Source organism: Biomphalaria glabrata, chromosome 13 (genome assembly GCF_947242115.1).
Source record: "Biomphalaria glabrata chromosome 13, xgBioGlab47.1, whole genome shotgun sequence".
In the NCBI taxonomy this organism is placed as follows: domain Eukaryota; kingdom Metazoa; phylum Mollusca; class Gastropoda; family Planorbidae; genus Biomphalaria; species Biomphalaria glabrata.
Genome location: NC_074723.1, coordinates 20,523,574 through 20,542,762, shown reverse-complemented (window position 1 = coordinate 20,542,762; position 19,189 = coordinate 20,523,574). Strand labels below are relative to the sequence as shown.

The following is a 19,189-nucleotide window of genomic DNA, read 5'->3' as shown; positions in this document are numbered from 1 at the left end:
AAAACATTCTACAAACATTTTACAAACAAAGCGAATGTCACCTTAACCTCTGATTAGCGCCGGATTTTAAGTATGTAGAAGTCCCGAAGCAGAAATTTTGTGTAGGACCAATAATTTTCGAAAACTTGAATAAAAATCCAATTATTAATAATAATATTAATTTATAAAAGCATTCCATATTTTAGAAGAAACAAATAAAGTACTGTTCTTTGGTATCAAATTTTGCTACTTAAAATAAAAATTTATAAAATGCATTTTATAGTCTGAAAAAAGAAAGGTATAATTTGAATAATTTTGAATTTGTGGAAGGTAAGGCCGTAGATTTGGAAACACATTTGTATTATAAGATCAAGCTTCAAGTGAATTCTTTTTAAACTGTGATTAAGTTACTAACAATAATATGGTTCTTTCTATCTTGAAAGACAATGGATGCACTTTGTATAATCATCGAAAGTTTCTTTTTTTTTCGTGAGTCTGGGCAGAACCTTTTTTTTTTTTAGTAAACAAGCTTTATAAAGCTGCAAAGTTTGCCAAAGTTCGTGCATGTGAATGCACCTGATTTAGGGCACGAACATTGTGACTCCATGCTGTCCGATCTTGCGTGATTTCCTCCAACATACTTACATTGATGTCTGTAATCTTCAAATACTCTTGCAGCCATCTCTGTAGGTTAGTCCGTTCATTGGGTTTGTCCCCCTAAAGCTCAGCATAGAGGATGTCCTTGTAAATTCTACTATCTGGCAAACGGGTGACATGTCCAAGCCTAAGTAGTCCCCTTTGTCAAAAAGCGCATAGATAATGTTTGTATAGACGATTTTCAAAACTTACTCATTTGAAACACGATCCACCCCCCACCCCCCATTCTATACTACTCTGCACAATAGGCACCACAGGCAGTGCAAGTAGAAACTGTTTAATTTATGCTGTTGGTGAATATGTTTTGACCAGCTCTCTCTACCGTAAAGAAGAGTGCTTACTACGCATGCGTTTTAGGTTAGCATTTTGTTTGCCATAGTCTGTTTAGTATTTTCCCAAACATGTTTAGAAAGTTTTGCCCATCTTGCGCTGACTGTAGCAACATCAGAGATTGATATGATGGTATGAAAAAAGCCATTGGACAGCAAGTGTTCCATGCTCAAGTCAAAAGATAGCATGATCATCATTGAGCGTGCACTGCCAATGGAGCGAATGGATAAGGCATTATATAGAACTCTACACCAGCATGACAAAACTATTTCGCCAACCTCTTTGACTAACTTCCCAACACTTCCAGCTTTAGATGAAGGAGATGAAATGCCCCACGTGAAGGAACTGAACGCAACAACTGACCTGCTTGCACGTTGGAAAGCACCCGAAGGAGATTCCTACAGAAACCATTCAGACTTGTAAGCATACTTTACTGAAGCCATGAAGCCATCCATGACACAGGCTGTCTAAATAAGCCACAGAAACATGCACGACACTGTACAGTTTCACGACTCCTCCTCAAGGCCATTCTCCATCAAGAACGAAGTAAAAAAAGGATGTGTTTTGGTCCTAACACTATTGGGCATATTCTTTTCGGTGGTAATCACTAGCGCCTTCAACTCCACCAAAAACAGTAGATTCAGTGGAGCCCTTTCAACCTGGCTCAACTTAAAGCTAAAACACAAAGATTTCGTATTTAGATTAGGGAACTGTTGCTCGTCGACGATGGAGCACTCATCTCACATTCGCAAAAAAAAAAGATTACAAAGGCGAGTAAAAGCTTCGGCTGTTCGGTCTTACAATAATTCTCCCCAAGACTGAAATTTCGGAATAATACGTGACTGAAGTACCAGTGGTAAATATGGGAAATCACGCCTTTACGGTGGTGCATGAATTTAGTTACCTTGGATCAAATATAGGCAGCTACTTAAATATAGACATTGAGGTGGCAAAAAGAATTGAAAATCTTCTACAGCAATGGTTGTCAACCGAAAGATTTAAAAAAGTGTCGGTAAAAGATGCAAGAAAACAAATGTTCGACACGAAACGTAAAAGTCACTGAACCATAAAATTTTTGAGACTTTTTTTTTTTTAGTGGATGCCCCTTTCTGTGGAGTCCCCGGGCAGTGGTCCCGTCTTCCCTGCCCCAAATCCGGCCCTTGCCTGCGATACATGTAGACGGGAATGCCTCTCGATAATAGGGCTCCACAGTCACACGAAAAAGTGTTTTGCCCACTTTAAAGTTGTGACCTGAATAGAGGTATTGTAATAAGCATATTTGTTTACAATGCCACTATTCAACTAGTACTTTCTTGAAATCTTCTGGGGAAATCCTGGACATGGATTTGGAAAGCGGCTCTAACGGTTTTCCTAGAAATTTGACAGGTTATGTAGATCGTTGGGAAAAGAATTACTAGCTCGATGGCCCGACTGGGAAAACTCTAGTTTGACGTTTATAATTGTGTCTTCGGGTATTTCCGCATTCGTTCAATAGTTTCATAAATGAATGCTTAGAAACGTTTTAGGCATCTTCTTATAAATGTACGACTAAATGCATCTCCATGGAATATTATAAAGTCTAAAAGATCTATACATTCGCTTTAACAGGATTTTTACTCGGGGAAGAGGGGGGGATTCAATATATTTTTTTATTAGTTATTAAGAGAAAGATAATCGTTGTAAAAGTTGTCTAAAGGAAGTACTGTCTTCAAACAAAATGAATTTATAAAATGTTGGTTTTTTTTTTGGTTTATAATCGGCAATAAAATATCAGAACGGAATGAATGTTAAATAGCTTAAATTATACTGCAATCTGTAAGAGAAAAACCAACCTCATTTGTTTAATAGCACATTATCATAATCATAACTATTCTCAAGTTTATAACCCAGATCTATGACAGTGGATTATTGTGGTCTTATTGGAATTGAATTCTAAAACCCACTGAAATATGAAACAACTACTTCCTCTGTTCTAACAGCAACCGTTTCAGAAGAAGAGATCATAAATATTTATAGGCTTGTTTTACATGGATTAAAAAAACAACAACTCTGTTAACCCTCACATTCTACTTTTTTTTTTTTTTTGACAATTCATCTATTCAGCTTGCAAATTCATGGACAAAATCATAAAAAAAAAAAATCAAAATAATGGAAAACATTTCTATGAGATGATCCATAATCGCCTGAAGACTGAAAGAGGCCATATAAATATATATAGTATGGGGGGGGGGGGGGAAGGAAAAAAAATCCACCAACCCCCTTACCCTCCCCCCTCTCGGCTACGCCCATGCTATTGGGACTAATTGGGAGTCTACTCCAACATCGTAATAATGCCAGTACTATCAAAATAAGACCAACGAAGCATTTTTGCTCCCTATAGCCTATATCACGTTGACCCGACAAAATAGCGCCGACAAATTAGCGCGGACAAAATAGCGCCGACAAAATAGCGCGGACAAAATAGCGCCGACAAAATAGCGCGGACAAAATAGCGCCGACAAAATAGCGCGGACAAAATAGCGCAAAATTTAAGGACAGACTAGCGCGGACTTGTATATGATGTGTTTTAAAGTACCAGATTATTCGTAATTTAATGTCCTGGACAGCATTTTTGTTGATGTCTCTTTATCTTTTTCACTATTAATAGATCTGACAGTATACCATATTTGCAGAGAACGAGAGTACTTTAAATTTTATATCATTCCCCTTTTTCACCAATGTTTAAAATGCATAAGTTGCTAAAAATAGGATTTTGAAATGTGGTGACCCAATCAAGCCAGTGATGGAATTTTTACGTGACATTTCCTACAATTTAACTTGGTGAACGTTTGTGGTTGTGTGTGTGTATAAATCTGACAAGTATCTTTGCCTGTTTTTAAAGTACACTTTTGGAATATAAATAAATGATACATTTTGAAATTATTCATTTTAGCTTATTATAATTTTAAATTATTGTTTGCATATTTATGTTTTAAGATATCTAAAGTGTTTCCTGCAAATGACTGAAGTATAATCATAACATTAAAACCAAAAAAATATTGGCACTATTCATATTTTACGATATCTAAAGTAGTTCTTTTAAAATGACTGAAATATATTTTTTTTTTCTGCGCTATTTTGTAGGCGCTTTTTTTTTTCGCACTTTTTTGTCGGCGCTATATTGTCGGGGTACCCTATGTCACAGTTCAGATCATTTGTAAAGAAGAATTGCAACAATACCATTTTATAGCATTGTATACCAATGGAGGTCCTTCATAGCTCAAAGCGCATTTAAATTGGTTTCAACAGCTCAGTATTTCAATAATGACATAAGCATTTGTTATTTAACTTACGATACTACAGAACACATACAAGAATCAAGCGAAAAATTGGCTTCTACTGTTGGGACAAGATCACCACCTTTGTTATGTTGAGTGTTAATTGAATGTGTATTTGATGTGCACTTAATCTGCATGTAGAGTGGAGTTTGTCGAATGTGAATTAATTGACGCAAGATATACTTTATTTTATTCAACAATGTTTTAAAAATTGTTAGTATTAATTTGCTGTTCATATTCATATTTTTCAAAAGACTAAAGTTACCGATAGCAGTGTTTTGAGAGCAATGTTTGGCGATGCTTACAATCGCTTTCAAGTTTTTGAGATCTATTCGAAAACAACAACAACAAAAAGAAACAGAAAAACAGGCACAAAACGATGGAGGCTTCTACTTTGGAGTTTCGTTAAAAAAACAACAACAATAAAAGAATACTCTCATAGGCTTATGTACTAATCAATAAGTCTAATACGTAGGGTATATTTCAGGCTGACCTGCTATTGGCTGGAATTGTGTCTGAAGGGTAGGAGAGACAGAGAGATGTTGGTCGCTGTTTAGCTGGAGATATGTCTTCCTACTTGTAAAAACAATGTTTATGTCTTAAGGTCAGAGAAGTTCATTAAAGGCATTTTTAATTGGACTTCCTTATAACGAGAACAGGATTATGGGAGAGAGAAAGAGAGAGGGAGAGAGACAGAGACAGAGAGGGGGGAAAGAGAGAAAGAGAGAAAGAAAGAGAGAGAAATGGAAAGAAAAGGGAGAGAGAAAAAGAGAGAGAAAGAGTAAAAGAGAGAAAGAGGGAGAAAGAAAGAAAGAGAGAGAGAAAAAAAAAAGAAAGAGAGAAAGCGAAAGAGAGAGAGAGAAAGAGAAAGAGAGAGATAAAGAGAAAGAGGGGGAGAATGAGAAAGAGAGTGGAGAGAGAAAGAGAGAAGGAAAAAAAAAAGAGAAAGCAAAAGAGAGAGAGAAAGATACAAAGAGAGAGAGAAAGAGAGAGAGAGAAAAAAAGAGAGAAAGAGGAAAGAGAGAATGAAAGAGAGTGTGAAAGAGAGAAAGCGAAGAGAACACGAAAGAGATAGAGAGCCAGACATCCCACAATATTCGGTAATTTATCACTGAAAAATATTAGGTCCTTGTTTATTTTGTTACCTGAGTAAACGCTTACACTGGAAGTTGTCTGGAAGTTTGGTTACCTGTGTTCAAGCTTCCGCTGCGCGCATCGCGCTGAGTGCAAGCTTACACTGAATGCATACTTACAGAAACCAGATGTTTTGTAATGTCACTTGTTATATTGTTAATAGTTAACACTGTACTTGTTACAAACTATTTAATTCTCGACTCTTGACTTGAAACTAAGTCATGTTTCTTATCAGGGATTCAAGAGCAAACCCCTAAAATGGTAATCAAGTCATTGTAAGTAGTATATAAATTAAAATACCGCGGCTCACTTAGAAATGATGCCTAGGTATTTAGGTTGTCACTGGGCCAGGTCTCAGTGTAATATTTCACTCACAACGGTAAAGCTTCCCAGCACCCCCCCCCCCCAATTTCAGGCAATGTCACGCTCTGGTGGACACGCCCACAAGCCCATGATTTAGAATGGGTCCTACCAACTCAGGAGGATCTACGTTATGTGGGGGGGGGGGGGGGTTATATAAGCATTTGGTGGATGACAGAAATACATTTAAAATGAAATTATCTTTTTTTTTTTTACTGAGTTAAAATTTAACCTCAGTTTCTTCATCTTCTTCTGTCCCTCTGTCTCTCTCTCTCTCCAGTCTCTTTCTCTCTCTCCTTCTCTCTCTCTGTCTCTACCCTTTACTTGGTCCAGATAAATACATTTTATTTTAATTCTCTGTGTTTACTGTGCCCTAGCAAGAGAAAAGAGAGAGGCCAAAATCCAAATAGAAGATAAAAACTGTTTCATAATTTTATTTTAACCCCAACACACACACACAGAGTAATGATATATTTTTAGAAAGTCTTTTTCAAGGGCTAAATATATGGCGTAATTTTACAAAATATCCATGGAAAAGAATTGTTACTCTTATTGTCTTCATTGTGAACTAATGGTATTCAAAATCTTGTATCTAAAGTTTTCAAATGCATTGTAAAAACTCCCAAGCATATATGGGTTTACGATCTATATACAATGTATTTCTGCAAGTAGGTAGGCTGGTTTAGCTCTGTGAATACCTTAGTACTAGATGTCGTAACTATTTAATATTCGAAAAAGAGTACAGCATTACACTTTATCACGTAACACACAGCAGCTATTGCATTAAGTTTATTTTTAAACCTACAGCAAGGTCATGGTTGCATGTTGTTGACAAGTTTATTTAAAACGATGACTGTTTCTCCATAAGCTTTAAAAATAGTTTGGATGTTGTCAGAAGAGGGCAAGAGGTAGTAATTAAAGACTTGCATATTCAGTTAAGAGAGAGAGAGAGAGAGAGAGAGAGAAAGAGATAACGGCGACTAGAGTAAATGAATTTAAATTGAATTGTATTGTACATTTATGTAGTTTGTGTAGTATTAAATGGATTTATAGTTCCAGAATAAAAGATTTATGTTTGAGGGATCTCAGTTTTAAATTTATACTTGACATTTTCATCTCCACATCAGAATATTATTTGAGTGTTCAGAAATTGTTTAAATAGAAAGAATACAAATAATTATACAAAATTAAAAAAAAAATGCATTGTCTGATCAACACAATCTCATCGTAACATCAACCAAGTCATTGTTGTCATCGGGTACTCAAACATATATCGTCACACACTTGAACAGCGAACGTACCAAAGAAGTTCTTGCTACCGTACCACATTTGCAGCTATTGATGGCACAAGATAATCCTTTAATAGCAAACTACTTGCTGTCACATCCTTTAAGATTGTATCCAAATCAATTTCTTCTAGAACTTCTTGATCAGCAGCTCAGTCCATTCAACACTACTGTCAACGAATGGCTAAAACATGCTCCACAAGTTGCTTGCCTTTACTTCAAGACATAATTGCAAGAGACACCCCATTTAATAAATTATACATCTTTAAAATTCTGTAGCAGCAATTATCTCATCATTTGTCTGGTTTTAGGCCTATGGCCTCCTCGAGTCGTGAATTGACTATGGATCATCTCACGGAAATGAGATGAATGCCTGGGCATTAGCTGTGGTCAGAACGATGTCCCCCACACATAAGTTCCCCCCCCCCTCACTCTCCACGCAGCTGATGTATCCAAAGGAATGGCAAGTGCCAATACAGTTTGGAGTCAGCGGCGTCGCTAGCTCTGCCAGGGTGTAACAGGGTGTAAGTGTCGCCTTCTCCTGATTTTTCTTAGGGTTGTCTCCCTTAGCATTTTCTCATGTATCAAAAGTAACTGTTTGTCCATCTTGTATTAATGTATCCTTCTGTCCTCAACATTTTCTCTGGCAGGTAGACTTCAGGTTTCAAATCCAACACTCTTCAACCTAATTGTATATCTGCCCACCGAGCAAAATCAACTATTGTTTTCTTCAAAAGTTGGTGATCTACTTCGATTGTCTTCATTTTAGAGTCAGTTACAATGTATACCATGTTACATGCTCTAAGAACAAACAAAAAATGGTTCGAAGGGAAATGTAAAATCCTTAGGATAAACCTCGTGTATGAACAATAGTGCACTCAAGATGTGTATGAATACATTCACACTGTCACGAATATAAGAGATGTAAAAGAAATTAACAACTAAACACCGCATGTTAGAGATATTAACAACTAAACACCGCATGTTAGAGATATTAAGAAATATACACACTAGTTAATATATATTAAGCAATATAGACCTTATGTAATAGATATTTTATTAAAGTTATGGCTAAGACCAATCACGACTCTCCATTACCGCTTTTATACGAGAACATTATAACATCTGTACAGTCTGATACGAGCCTTACTGCTAGTCACGTGACATATTCGGCTCTCACCGGCCCATTAGATACCAACCCAACTAGCATTTGCCCGAACGCGCTCTCTCTCTCCCTTTGCAAAGCAGAGCAAAACATTTTGGATGCCCCCAGATCTGATGCACAGTGTCACTTCCACGACCACCTGACCACCCGACCATCAGACCACCTCTCAGTGACTTCCTAATATCTTATCCCCCCCTCCCCCGTTTTAATCAGTTGGACGTTTTTTCCTACCCTGGTATTGCTGGTAATCGTAGTAGGCCTAGTGCTGTTCTAAGGGTAAGCACTTTTTGATGGGGGGAGTAAACTCCCCTCCCAACCCCTTTGTCCTTTAAATCGTTTAGATTTTTTTTCCATGTCAGCTTTTACACCCGATAAAAGTACATCTGTACGGTCTGTGTTGGAGGGAGGGAGGTGTAGCAGAGGTACACTTCAGGAAATAGTATATAGTACATGTTCCTCCCCCCTCTCGATGTCATGCAGAATATGAACAAGCTTCTCCTTCCAATATAATAGCGAGATATGATTTTTCAATTAAATCGCCATTCCATGCATTCTTGCCGCTCTGAAAGCATTGAATATGAGTTTAGGCGGTTACAAAGAAATATTTATGTACATAAATTACTTCAACGTGCTATCTTGAAGACCTCATGTATCCAAAGTAACTCTTTGTCTCTTGTTCACAGGAGCAGGGGCGTCTCTTGGACCTAGATTAAATAGTGTTATTTATTGCTTCAAAATTTATTTTTTCTTTGTGACTTCTCGTATATACACATCAACACTTCATAGGCTCAGGGGCGTCTCTAGGATCCAAAGCGTAACAGAGAGATAATAATTGGTTATTTTCTAAGTCAGTGTTTCCCAAAATGTGTTCCGCGGAACCCTTGTGTTCGCAAAGGCCTAAATTGGTGTTCCGCGAACTACTGGAACTATTAACTAGTAGGCCACAACGTGAATTAACATCTATGTCAGGTTTAGGAACTATTTGTGTTGTTCAATAGCTGTACACAGTTCAGGTCCCGAGGTTTAACCTAACAAGAGTAACCAACTATGTGGATGGTTTAAATAACGAAAAAATGAATTTAATTGTATGATACTGATATGTGTATATTTTCAATGAGAATGATAGAATGATGAATAGATGATATATATATATATAACATATATAGATAGATATTATTCAAATAATTCACATAAGCACCTTGCAACTGCTACCACTTGTCACCGTGATTTCTTAGTCAACCAGACGCTGACCGACTGACGTCACAATACTGCCAACATCGGCAATAATAAAGTTAGACCTCAGCTGATTCCAACTGATACCAACTGATGTGTAACGGCCCTGACACTCAAAACCGTCGACGATCGCCCATCGAGACGACAAGCGAAGCCCACACTGGTAAAGAATCGATCTCAGTTTATACAACTCCAACACTGGCACCCTACAAACGAAACAACACAAAATTCAACCTCTTTTCCAAAACTAGAAACACCGACAACCTCATATAACATACAATAAGAGAAGTAACTCACCCTAAACAGGGGTCCAAAAATCCTACTGAATAATACAAGTCCAAGATACTAGTACAGACTAATAATCTTTTACGGACTAACACACCGTCAGTTTCAACCAAATTCAGAGGGTGATTGCCTCAGGACAACGAATGACCAATAAATGTCACCGGACTTTGTGACGTAGCAAAAACAATTCAAAACAAAAATACAAGGCCCTCTAGCCCCGTACAAGTAATACGAGTAGAGGAAAACAAAAACTATACTGAGTTGGAAGAAAACAAAAGACACTTGTCTGAACTTCGTGACAATCTCTAAAAAAAAAAATAAGCAAAGTGTTCCGCTAAATAATCAGAATGTGCGAAATATTCTGTTGAGGAAGTTTGCGAAACAAACACTGCTAGAAGCAGTACATAATGTGGGAAGCGTGGTCGAGAGGCTAAGTACGCTTGAACTTGGCTTGTCTATGAAGGGGGCTCGAGGTTCGACACCCAACTCTAGCAGAGTTGTGTTTACTGAGCGCCTAAAGGCAGCACGGAAAAACCTTCTCCCAGATACCCCCTCCCCCCACTGGTCCACAAATGAGATTGGACCATAGCGCTCTCAGCATGCTATAGGCATGAAATTTGCGCTATATAAAAGCTATAATAATAAGCTATAATAATAATTATTATTATTGTTATTATCACCGAAATTATAGTTTAAAAAGTTAGTAGGAAACCAAGAAGAAGAGATGACGTCATTACTGCGAAGAACTCCGATGGATAAGAAGAACCTCAATGCCTAAAAGAACACAAAACACTACTATTGGTGCAATGCTACGACAAGAAACAGTGCGGGGGCTGTAAATTGTAATGCCTCATACTAATAAGTAAAGAACTCCTTTTCAGGCCATGCGATTTAAAGAGCATCTGTTTCTATGGCGACGGTTAACGAGGTAGGACTCGGAAACGTCTTATAATCAGAAATTCAAAATCCGAATAGTCTTCAGGATTTGAACCCGGGGGCATCTTGTTCAGAAGCCCCTCAGTCACCACTAACATAGTAACATAACCGAATCTTGAGGGGCCACCACTAACATAGTAACATAACCGAATCTTCTCTTCTTAACTATCAGAGATTGGGACATTTACAAAATGTGCTACACATTGCTTCTGACTTTTCAAAGTGACGGCAACTGGAATCATAATGTTGACAAAACAGGGTACAATATACTAGTTTATGGTTGGTATCCCCCATATATTCCATTCATTATGCAGTGTTACAATGTCTTCATTGTATATTGGGCTTAATAATTGTAGACAATAGGCTGTAGATCTATGGCATAGTTGAAGAAATATGTTTTTTTCTGTTGATAACATTTCTAAAAAAAAAAAAGTTCTCAAAGTTAGAAGACGTATATTCGACAAAGACCTATATTATTTGAGTATATATACTTTTTTTTTTATTTAAAGATACAATCAAATCAACCATAAATAATCATTAACATCAGACGAAATATTTTGTAGTTTTTTTTAAGTCCAAAGAGTTTTTATAGTCAGCTGACAAACTAATAACTTGGGAGTGAAAGCATTCTTATTTATTAGGGCAGTCAATAATAAAAAGACAATAAGAAATTTAAAAAAAATTACCCTAAAGCAACATTTCAAAACTGAGGAGGAGGTTTCCTTACTTCCACTAAGGGCTCAGCAAACTCTACTCAGTCATATCTGCAATTAAACAATCCTTTGTGATCCACATTCGAGCTAGAGCTCCGCCAGGTAGTCAAGAGTTCGATGTCACTAGGCCACACATGTCAAAATAATGCTCACACCTGAGATACTAGGTCATTTCAATAACCACAAACAAAACAATAGCTCAACGTTTCGTGGTGACCTATCAATTTGAATGTATATGGAAAGGGAGGGGCGGATAGTCGGACAGTTCAGATTCATTGCATGGGACTTTTCGAGATATCACAATACTATGTTCTTGATGTTTGCAGTTGGCTATATATTTATGCATTGCAGTGCTTCTACGAAGTAATGGGATTCCTAAAGAGTCATCAATCATAGGGCAACTATGGTTCATCTTAATAAAAAATATAAGCCTAGTCATCAGCAATAATAGGACTATGGTCGATATCACAGCAGTCATCCACCCCACCCCCCCCCCCCCATTTTATAACACATTAGATTCAATGAAAAAGGAAAATAACCTATACAGTTTGGGATCAGAAGCCTTACAGGTTCTTCCAGATTATAGAACTGTTTGTTGCGAGTTCCTCAGGATCACCGGCTGTTGACTTTTTCCATTGGGTTTACTTGTGAAGCCTTTCCATGTTTGGATTCTCCTGCCTGAGTAGCCAACCCTCTGTAAATGTCACCGACAACCTCGTTCTGAAATCATATTTATAGAGTTATGTCGGCAATTGTGAAGCTTTGTCAATAACAAGCTCCAAATCAAACTAGAAATGAGCACGCACGCATTTAATTCATGATCTCATCTGACCTGTCTTTCTATTTGAAATAAAGAAAAACAGGTCAGATGAGATTATACATTAAATGCGTGCTTACCCATTTCTAGTTATACATATATATATATATATATATATATAATTTGTTTATTTATATATAGTTTCCAAAAGGATTTGAACTCGAGATCTTCGAGCTGAGAAGCCTAGCGTATTTGTGTGTGTCTGTGGTTCGACCACCACGCTCCAAAGGTTAAAGAATGTGTACAAGTAGACTACAGGTAGAATACACTGTGTATTAAGCTGTAATATTTTTTATTTATTTATGGGGGGCTCTTGAAACTGTCATATAGTGAACTCAAGTTACAACTGGTAAGATTGGAAAAACCAATCTAGCCAGATGAAAATCCTCCGCGTCCCTTTTCCAAACAAGTGACACTATTCTTCGCCCCTGTTATCCGATTGGATTAAGATCTAAGCAAAGATTGGATTCAGACAGTGGCGTTAAGGGTGGGAGCTGGGGGATAGGTGGCGGCTAGGGAGGAAGTGGGAGAGTTAAACGGTCTTTTCCTTCAGACCGTGGGAAGATTTATGTCTATGTCCTGTACTTGTGCACAAGTGTCAATGACATTCTGAGGGCTTCTAGAATGGCAGATAGAATACACATGTCATGTAGATTGGTCATGTTAAGGGAGCGCATCACAATCATATAAAAAGGATTATGGAGTTACGTTCCCTTCCCAAGATCTGTTCCTAAAAAGCCACCTGTTATGGATGAATGGAATATACAAATAATGCCCTTGCATATTCCAGACATGAGTGTTAACTCATTATGCATACATAGCAACAGTGGCGTAGCTAGCCTTGGACTTACCTTGGTTGTGGGCCATTTTCTTCGATAATCTTCAGATGAGGACAAATAAGATTCAAGTGAACATCGACCTTCTAAAGTTACACAAGAGAGAGAGAGAAAAAAAAAAATCAGAGCGATCTGTTAAAATTAAGTAAGTCCGAGGATTCTATCTCTTGTGGCCGAAACGTGGCGTCTCAGAGGAAATGTCTGTTAGTGGAAGCAGATAGGCTACCTTTGTGGCTACCTTGGTGAAGTCCTGAGGTGGGAATCAAAAAGAGGCCTGATGGCCCAGTCCGAAAACTTCGATAAGCGTTCCTACAGGGGGCCAGCATCAGAGACCAGTGGCTGGAGTGGCGGTTACAAAATACATTACTCCATTTCAGTCAATGGAAGACCCAGATCTGCGTCAACTCATCTTTCCATTTAGATCACTCCTTCGTCTCAATGTCCGAGCTCTGGTGAGTTGTCTCCACACCGATAGGACGGGATGATTAAGACTTGAATTATTACAGATAGGGGAATCCCCTTGTAAGGTTTTTTCTTTCCTTTCTTCAAAATGATTGAAAACAAAAATCCATTTAACCATTTTGGGAACCCCTAAGCAGGCGGAAGCCCTAAGCTATAACCATTGTTGCCTGTTGGTAAATGACTCTGTACACCAAAAAGCAAAAAATCATCTTTTTCAAGCATTGATCAGTTTCCATTGATATCTTTTCGTTATCTAGGTTACAGTCTTCTGAACAATATTTAATATAACCGGATTGTTTACCTCTAACAGCTCTCTAGATAGATACTTTTACTTTCGGGAATAGTTCCTCCGCCCTGACAGATTCTTCTACTTTCTGCCAGACAGCTAATGTTTACTTTGGTCCCACATACCGTAACTCTGGAAGGCGAACTATGGAAGACCAACAATTTTAACCAGGAATTAATCATGCCATAGTTTTGTAATTTATTTTTTAAGCATTAAACGCTAAAGAGTTGGTTTTTTTTATATTTAATAACAATTATTATAATTGTTAAAATCGATTCTACATGTTTAATTAATTCAGTAATGTAAACATTCGCATTTTATTTGTCAATGGGGTATGCACATGAGATAATTAATAAGGAAATAGAGATTACGACGTTCCATTAACTTAGCTTTACAGTCAGAACTGTGTACAGGTAAGTTACAGTCAGAACTGTGTACAGGTAAGTTACAGTCAGAACTGTGTACAGGTAAGTTACAGTCAGAACTGTGTACAGGTAAGTTACAGTCAGAACTGTGTACAGGTAAGTTACAGTCAGAACTGTGTACAGGTAAGTTAGAGACAGTTATGCATAGCTTTCTGATTATAACAAATGATGAAACCCAAGTGGAAGAGGATACTTTTATAAGAGATACAGAATTCCATATCTGGAACAAACCGGACTATTGGACCTACTGCATAGAGCTTAGTAATTCTTAAATATTGAAAAGAGCCTATTATTGAGTGAAATTCGATTGATCAAACCAACAGGTTATTAGGTCAAACATGATCGCCTTCAGACGTGATCGATTCGACTGTAAGAAACAGTAGACGGGAAAAACAAATAAGTTACCGCCCTTTCCTAACGTTGCTTTTTGAACATCATGAACAACAAGCAATAGAAAGAAATAATTGTTCAAAACAAACAACAAAGCTCATCTAAGGGAATGAACCGCTAATTACTTCCCTTTATCTGCTAAATAAAACAAAATGAATTAATTAGTACTAATGATTAACTAATAAGTTAATTTTTGGATTGATTCTTTTATTGTCATTGACGTTTTAGTAGGCCTGACACTGACCTGCGACGTCGCAACCTGTAGGTAGAGGAGACCAATAGCTCGTTGCCAGGTCATACAGGCTAGTGACGTGGCAACGAGCTATTGGTCTTCACCGCCCACAGGTTGTGACGTTGCAGATCAGTGTTCAGGCCTTCTTTGACGATCGGTCTAGATGTGATTAAGATAGAGCCATCTTTATCTGCCAAAGAATCCGACCATTGAAAAATAGGAGCATCTTATACTCACCCCCCCCCCTCCTTCCCCGTTACTATGAGCGTCCTTCGTCTTTCTCTCTTCATTGATGGTTTTCTAATGCTTCCATGTCATTTTAGTTATGTCACAAGTAAACATGTTTATTTAAAAGATTTTATTATAAGAGCACACCACAATAAGTGTTTTAGGAAGAACAAATTAACAAACTCAAAAAGTACTCACTCGTTACCCCATCGCCACACTTTTATCAAAACAAAATCACACGAAATAAATATAGTTCAATTAGCATTCATTAAAAAATATATAATAGAGTAAACTGTATAAAACTGAAATGACTGTCGCAACTATTGAATTAGTTGTATAATAAAATTAGTTCACATTCTAATAGCGCCGATTTCATCAATAGATGATGACGTCATTCGCGCTATTTTATTTTCCTTGTGGACTAGCGGCTCTCCCCTTGTCGCTTCGTCATAAATGTTTCATATGACGTAAAGGATTATTTTGACCCCTCTTTAGGGTGAGTTTTAGTTTCACATTGTAAAGTTATTTTAATATGGATTCGATCGTATTCGTATTTTTTATAATTGGATTAGAGGATTAGATGAATCTATTACTTGTCTTTCTTTAGGGTCTCAGTCTCGAGGTTTTCTGTCTGAGGTTTTCGTCTCAGGTTTCGCGACTGAAGTTCGAGGTCCAGATTCCAGATTGTGGTTTCTATATCCAGACTTGATGTTATGTTGTGAACTTGTGAGTTGAACTTTGACTCTTCATCGTGATGAACATTCATCTTGGTTAGAAGATAGATCTACTAGTGTGTCACTGGTTAGAAGATAGATCTACTAGTGTGTCACTGGTTAGAAGATAGATCTACTAGTGTGTCACTGGTTAGAAGATAGATCTACTAGTGTGTCACTGGTTAGAAGATAGATCTACTAGTGTGTCACTGGTTAGAAGATAGATCTACTAGTGTGTCACTGGTTAGAAGATAGATCTACTAGTGTGTCACTGGTTAGAAGATAGATCTACTAGTGTGTCACTGGTTAGAAGATAGATCTACTAGTGTGTCACTGGTTAGAAGATAGATCTACTAGTGTGTCACTGGTTAGAAGATAGATCTACTAGTGTGTCACTGGTTAGAAGATAGATCTACTAGTGTGTCACTGGTTAGAAGATAGATCTACTAGTGTGTCACTGGTTAGAAGATAGATCTACTAGTGTGTCACTGGTTAGAAGATAGATCTACTAGTGTGTCACTGGTTAGAAGATAGATCTACTAGTGTGTCACTGGTTAGAAGATAGATCTACTAGTGTGTCACTGGTTAGAAGATAGATCTACTAGTGTGTCACTGGTTAGAAGATAGATCTACTAGTGTGTCACTGGTTAGAAGATAGATCTACTAGTGTGTCACTGGTTAGAAGATAGATCTACTAGTGTGTCACTGGTTAGAAGATAGATCTACTAGTGTGTCACTGGTTAGAAGATAGATCTACTAGTGTGTCACTGGTTAGAAGATAGATCTACTAGTGTGTCACTGGTTAGAAGATAGATCTACTAGTGTGTCACTGGTTAGAAGATAGATCTACTAGTGTGTCACTGGTTAGAAGATAGATCTACTAGTGTGTCACTGGTTAGAAGATAGATCTACTAGTGTGTCACTGGTTAGAAGATAGATCTACTAGTGTGTCACTGGTTAGAAGATAGATCTACTAGTGTGTCACTGGTTAGAAGATAGATCTACTAGTGTGTCACTGGTTAGAAGATAGATCTACTAGTGTGTCACTGGTTAGAAGATAGATCTACTAGTGTGTCACTGGTTAGAAGATAGATCTACTAGTGTGTCACTGGTTAGAAGATAGATCTACTAGTGTGTCACTGGTTAGAAGATAGATCTACTAGTGTGTCACTGGTTAGAAGATAGATCTACTAGTGTGTCACTGGTTAGAAGATAGATCTACTAGTGTGTCACTGGTGAATGTACTGCACATGATTACAGAATCTTTGTCTTGAAATGGAGCATTGATGAAATACTATTTAAGTATTGGAATTGAACCATATTATACTGTATCATACTATATATATACTTGTATTCATATCATTATCATTATTCACATATCATTTCATTGTATAAATATTATTGTATTAAATTTAAAATTTAATTTAAATTATCATACACATCGTTTATTAGTTTATGTACAACTGGGTGTGTATGGTGTGTCTGTTAAGCTGAAGTTGGGCCTAAAAAATATTATTGGTTATAAAGTAACATATACACACATTGTAACTCAAATTACAATTTAAATACTTTAACAATTAATAATTCAGTAATGATATCATAAGAACTGACAATGACATTCTTCACAACGCAAGGGGGAAAAAAACAACTATAAATAACTGACTCATAAACAATGAATGCTTTTAATGTTTCGCAAATAGCTGGCATCGTTCGCTAGGAGTTGAAACAATTTAACTTAAGGGAACATCTCTATGGAGCTAAACGCCAGCAATAAAAGCAATTACCCGAACAGCGTTAACCCCTTTGTCCCCCAGATGTCGGACTCCGATTGAGGCTGGAAATTTGCATATTTGTTCTAACGCGATCGTTTGAAGTGGCAACTGGATCTAGAATGTAACGAGTAGGCCCATGTCTTATCAGGGTGGCATCTTTGAACCCTTTACGGTTGCGTAGCTTGAGTCAAGACTGTTTCTCAGACGGCTGAGGGTTAAAAAAAAGATTAGAACTAAGTGGAATACATTGCAGAAATATCTTCCAACGGATGTGAGGCTCAAAGATGTTACTGCATTCAAACTCTTTGCTTTGCATATAACATGAATATAGGTACGAGTGATCTAATTGACAGATATTGATGGTGTTTCTGTAGATGACTTGCATGGTTGCTGATAAGGTCTAGATTTGAATGACGGATCAAGAAATAAAATACCTTGACAAATAAATATATTTTTGTTTGACTGCCAGGATGAAACATAAAGATAGTATGCGCGGTGTCTTCATTTTTCTTTTCTTTCTCTTAGGTTTTATTGCCCAGAATTTGTTTCAAAGGACATTCCCAGTGATATAAATGGACACAGCTGTCTGACGGGGCAATAAAAGATGTTCGTGATGTTGGAGATATATATTTTTAAGCCGCCTCTATAAAGAAAACACGTGCTAACACAATGGTCCTCAACCTATAAGAACAACTTGACCAGAATTTTAAGTTTTTAATAAATAATCCACGTTCTAAATTACCTTCACCTTCTGTAGCATGAGGTGGAGGGTGGGACAGCGGACAGGGTCTGAACCCGGGACCATCTAGACGACAGTTCAGAACGCATACCACATAACCAGGAACCATCCAGGAACTACCCAGATCCAGATTGGGATATGCTCAATTGGAGGATAATTTATAGAACTGATTTTTATAAAGGTTCGAATTGAGAGACGTTGTAACTAAAGTCCCAACAACCAGGCAGACATTCTTTGATTTAAGAAATCATCGGATGTGAAAGTGAATTGCTTTCATGACAAGAACATTTTTTTTCCTGTTGTTTCTTAGAGGGATATGGGGTCTCAATGAACACATTTAAAACTTGGAGTTAAAGGAACAGATCTCAAACTTCGAATTCATAGAATAGATCTAGATCTTCGAACTCAAAGAACAGATCTAGATCTTCAAACTCAACAGATCCCATTCTTCGAACAATAGAAAGTCATAATAGTCATCCTTAAAGAACAACCTAGATACCAAACTTTAACCTCAAATAAAAAATTCTAATTTTTTATTTCTGTATGGCCTCCTTCAGCCGCGAAACGACAATGGATCATCTCATGGAAATGAAATTAATTATTGGGCATTATCTGTGGTCGGAATGATGTCACCCACACATCAGTTCCCTCCTCTCCACGCAGCTGATGTATCCAAAGGAACGGCAGTGCCGATACAGTTGGGGGTCAGCGACGTCGTAGGTTCTGATAGGGTGTAACGATGGGTGCTGCAAACTACCTTAGGGTCGCCAGCTCCTGATTTTTCCTCAGGGTTGACTCCCGAAGCCTTTCCCATGATTGGGTATAGCTGCAAGGCAACAGAGGTTTGAATTAGAGTTTTCAATCTCCTAGATGGAAAGCCAGCCATGCCTAACG

General features: G+C 37.5%; 1 protein-coding gene across 1 annotated transcript in view; it reads right to left on the bottom strand.

The window, feature by feature from the left end:
* The window catches only part of LOC106059552 (uncharacterized), a 74,715-nt gene extending 58,878 nt beyond the window's left edge, over window positions 1-15,837 (bottom strand). The window contains exon 1 of the mRNA XM_056009176.1: window positions 15,665-15,837. Coding sequence (XP_055865151.1) covers window positions 15,665-15,837 — 173 coding nt within the window. The remainder of the gene's footprint in view (window positions 1-15,664) is intronic.
* Between the last annotated feature and the right edge of the window lie 3,352 nt (window positions 15,838-19,189).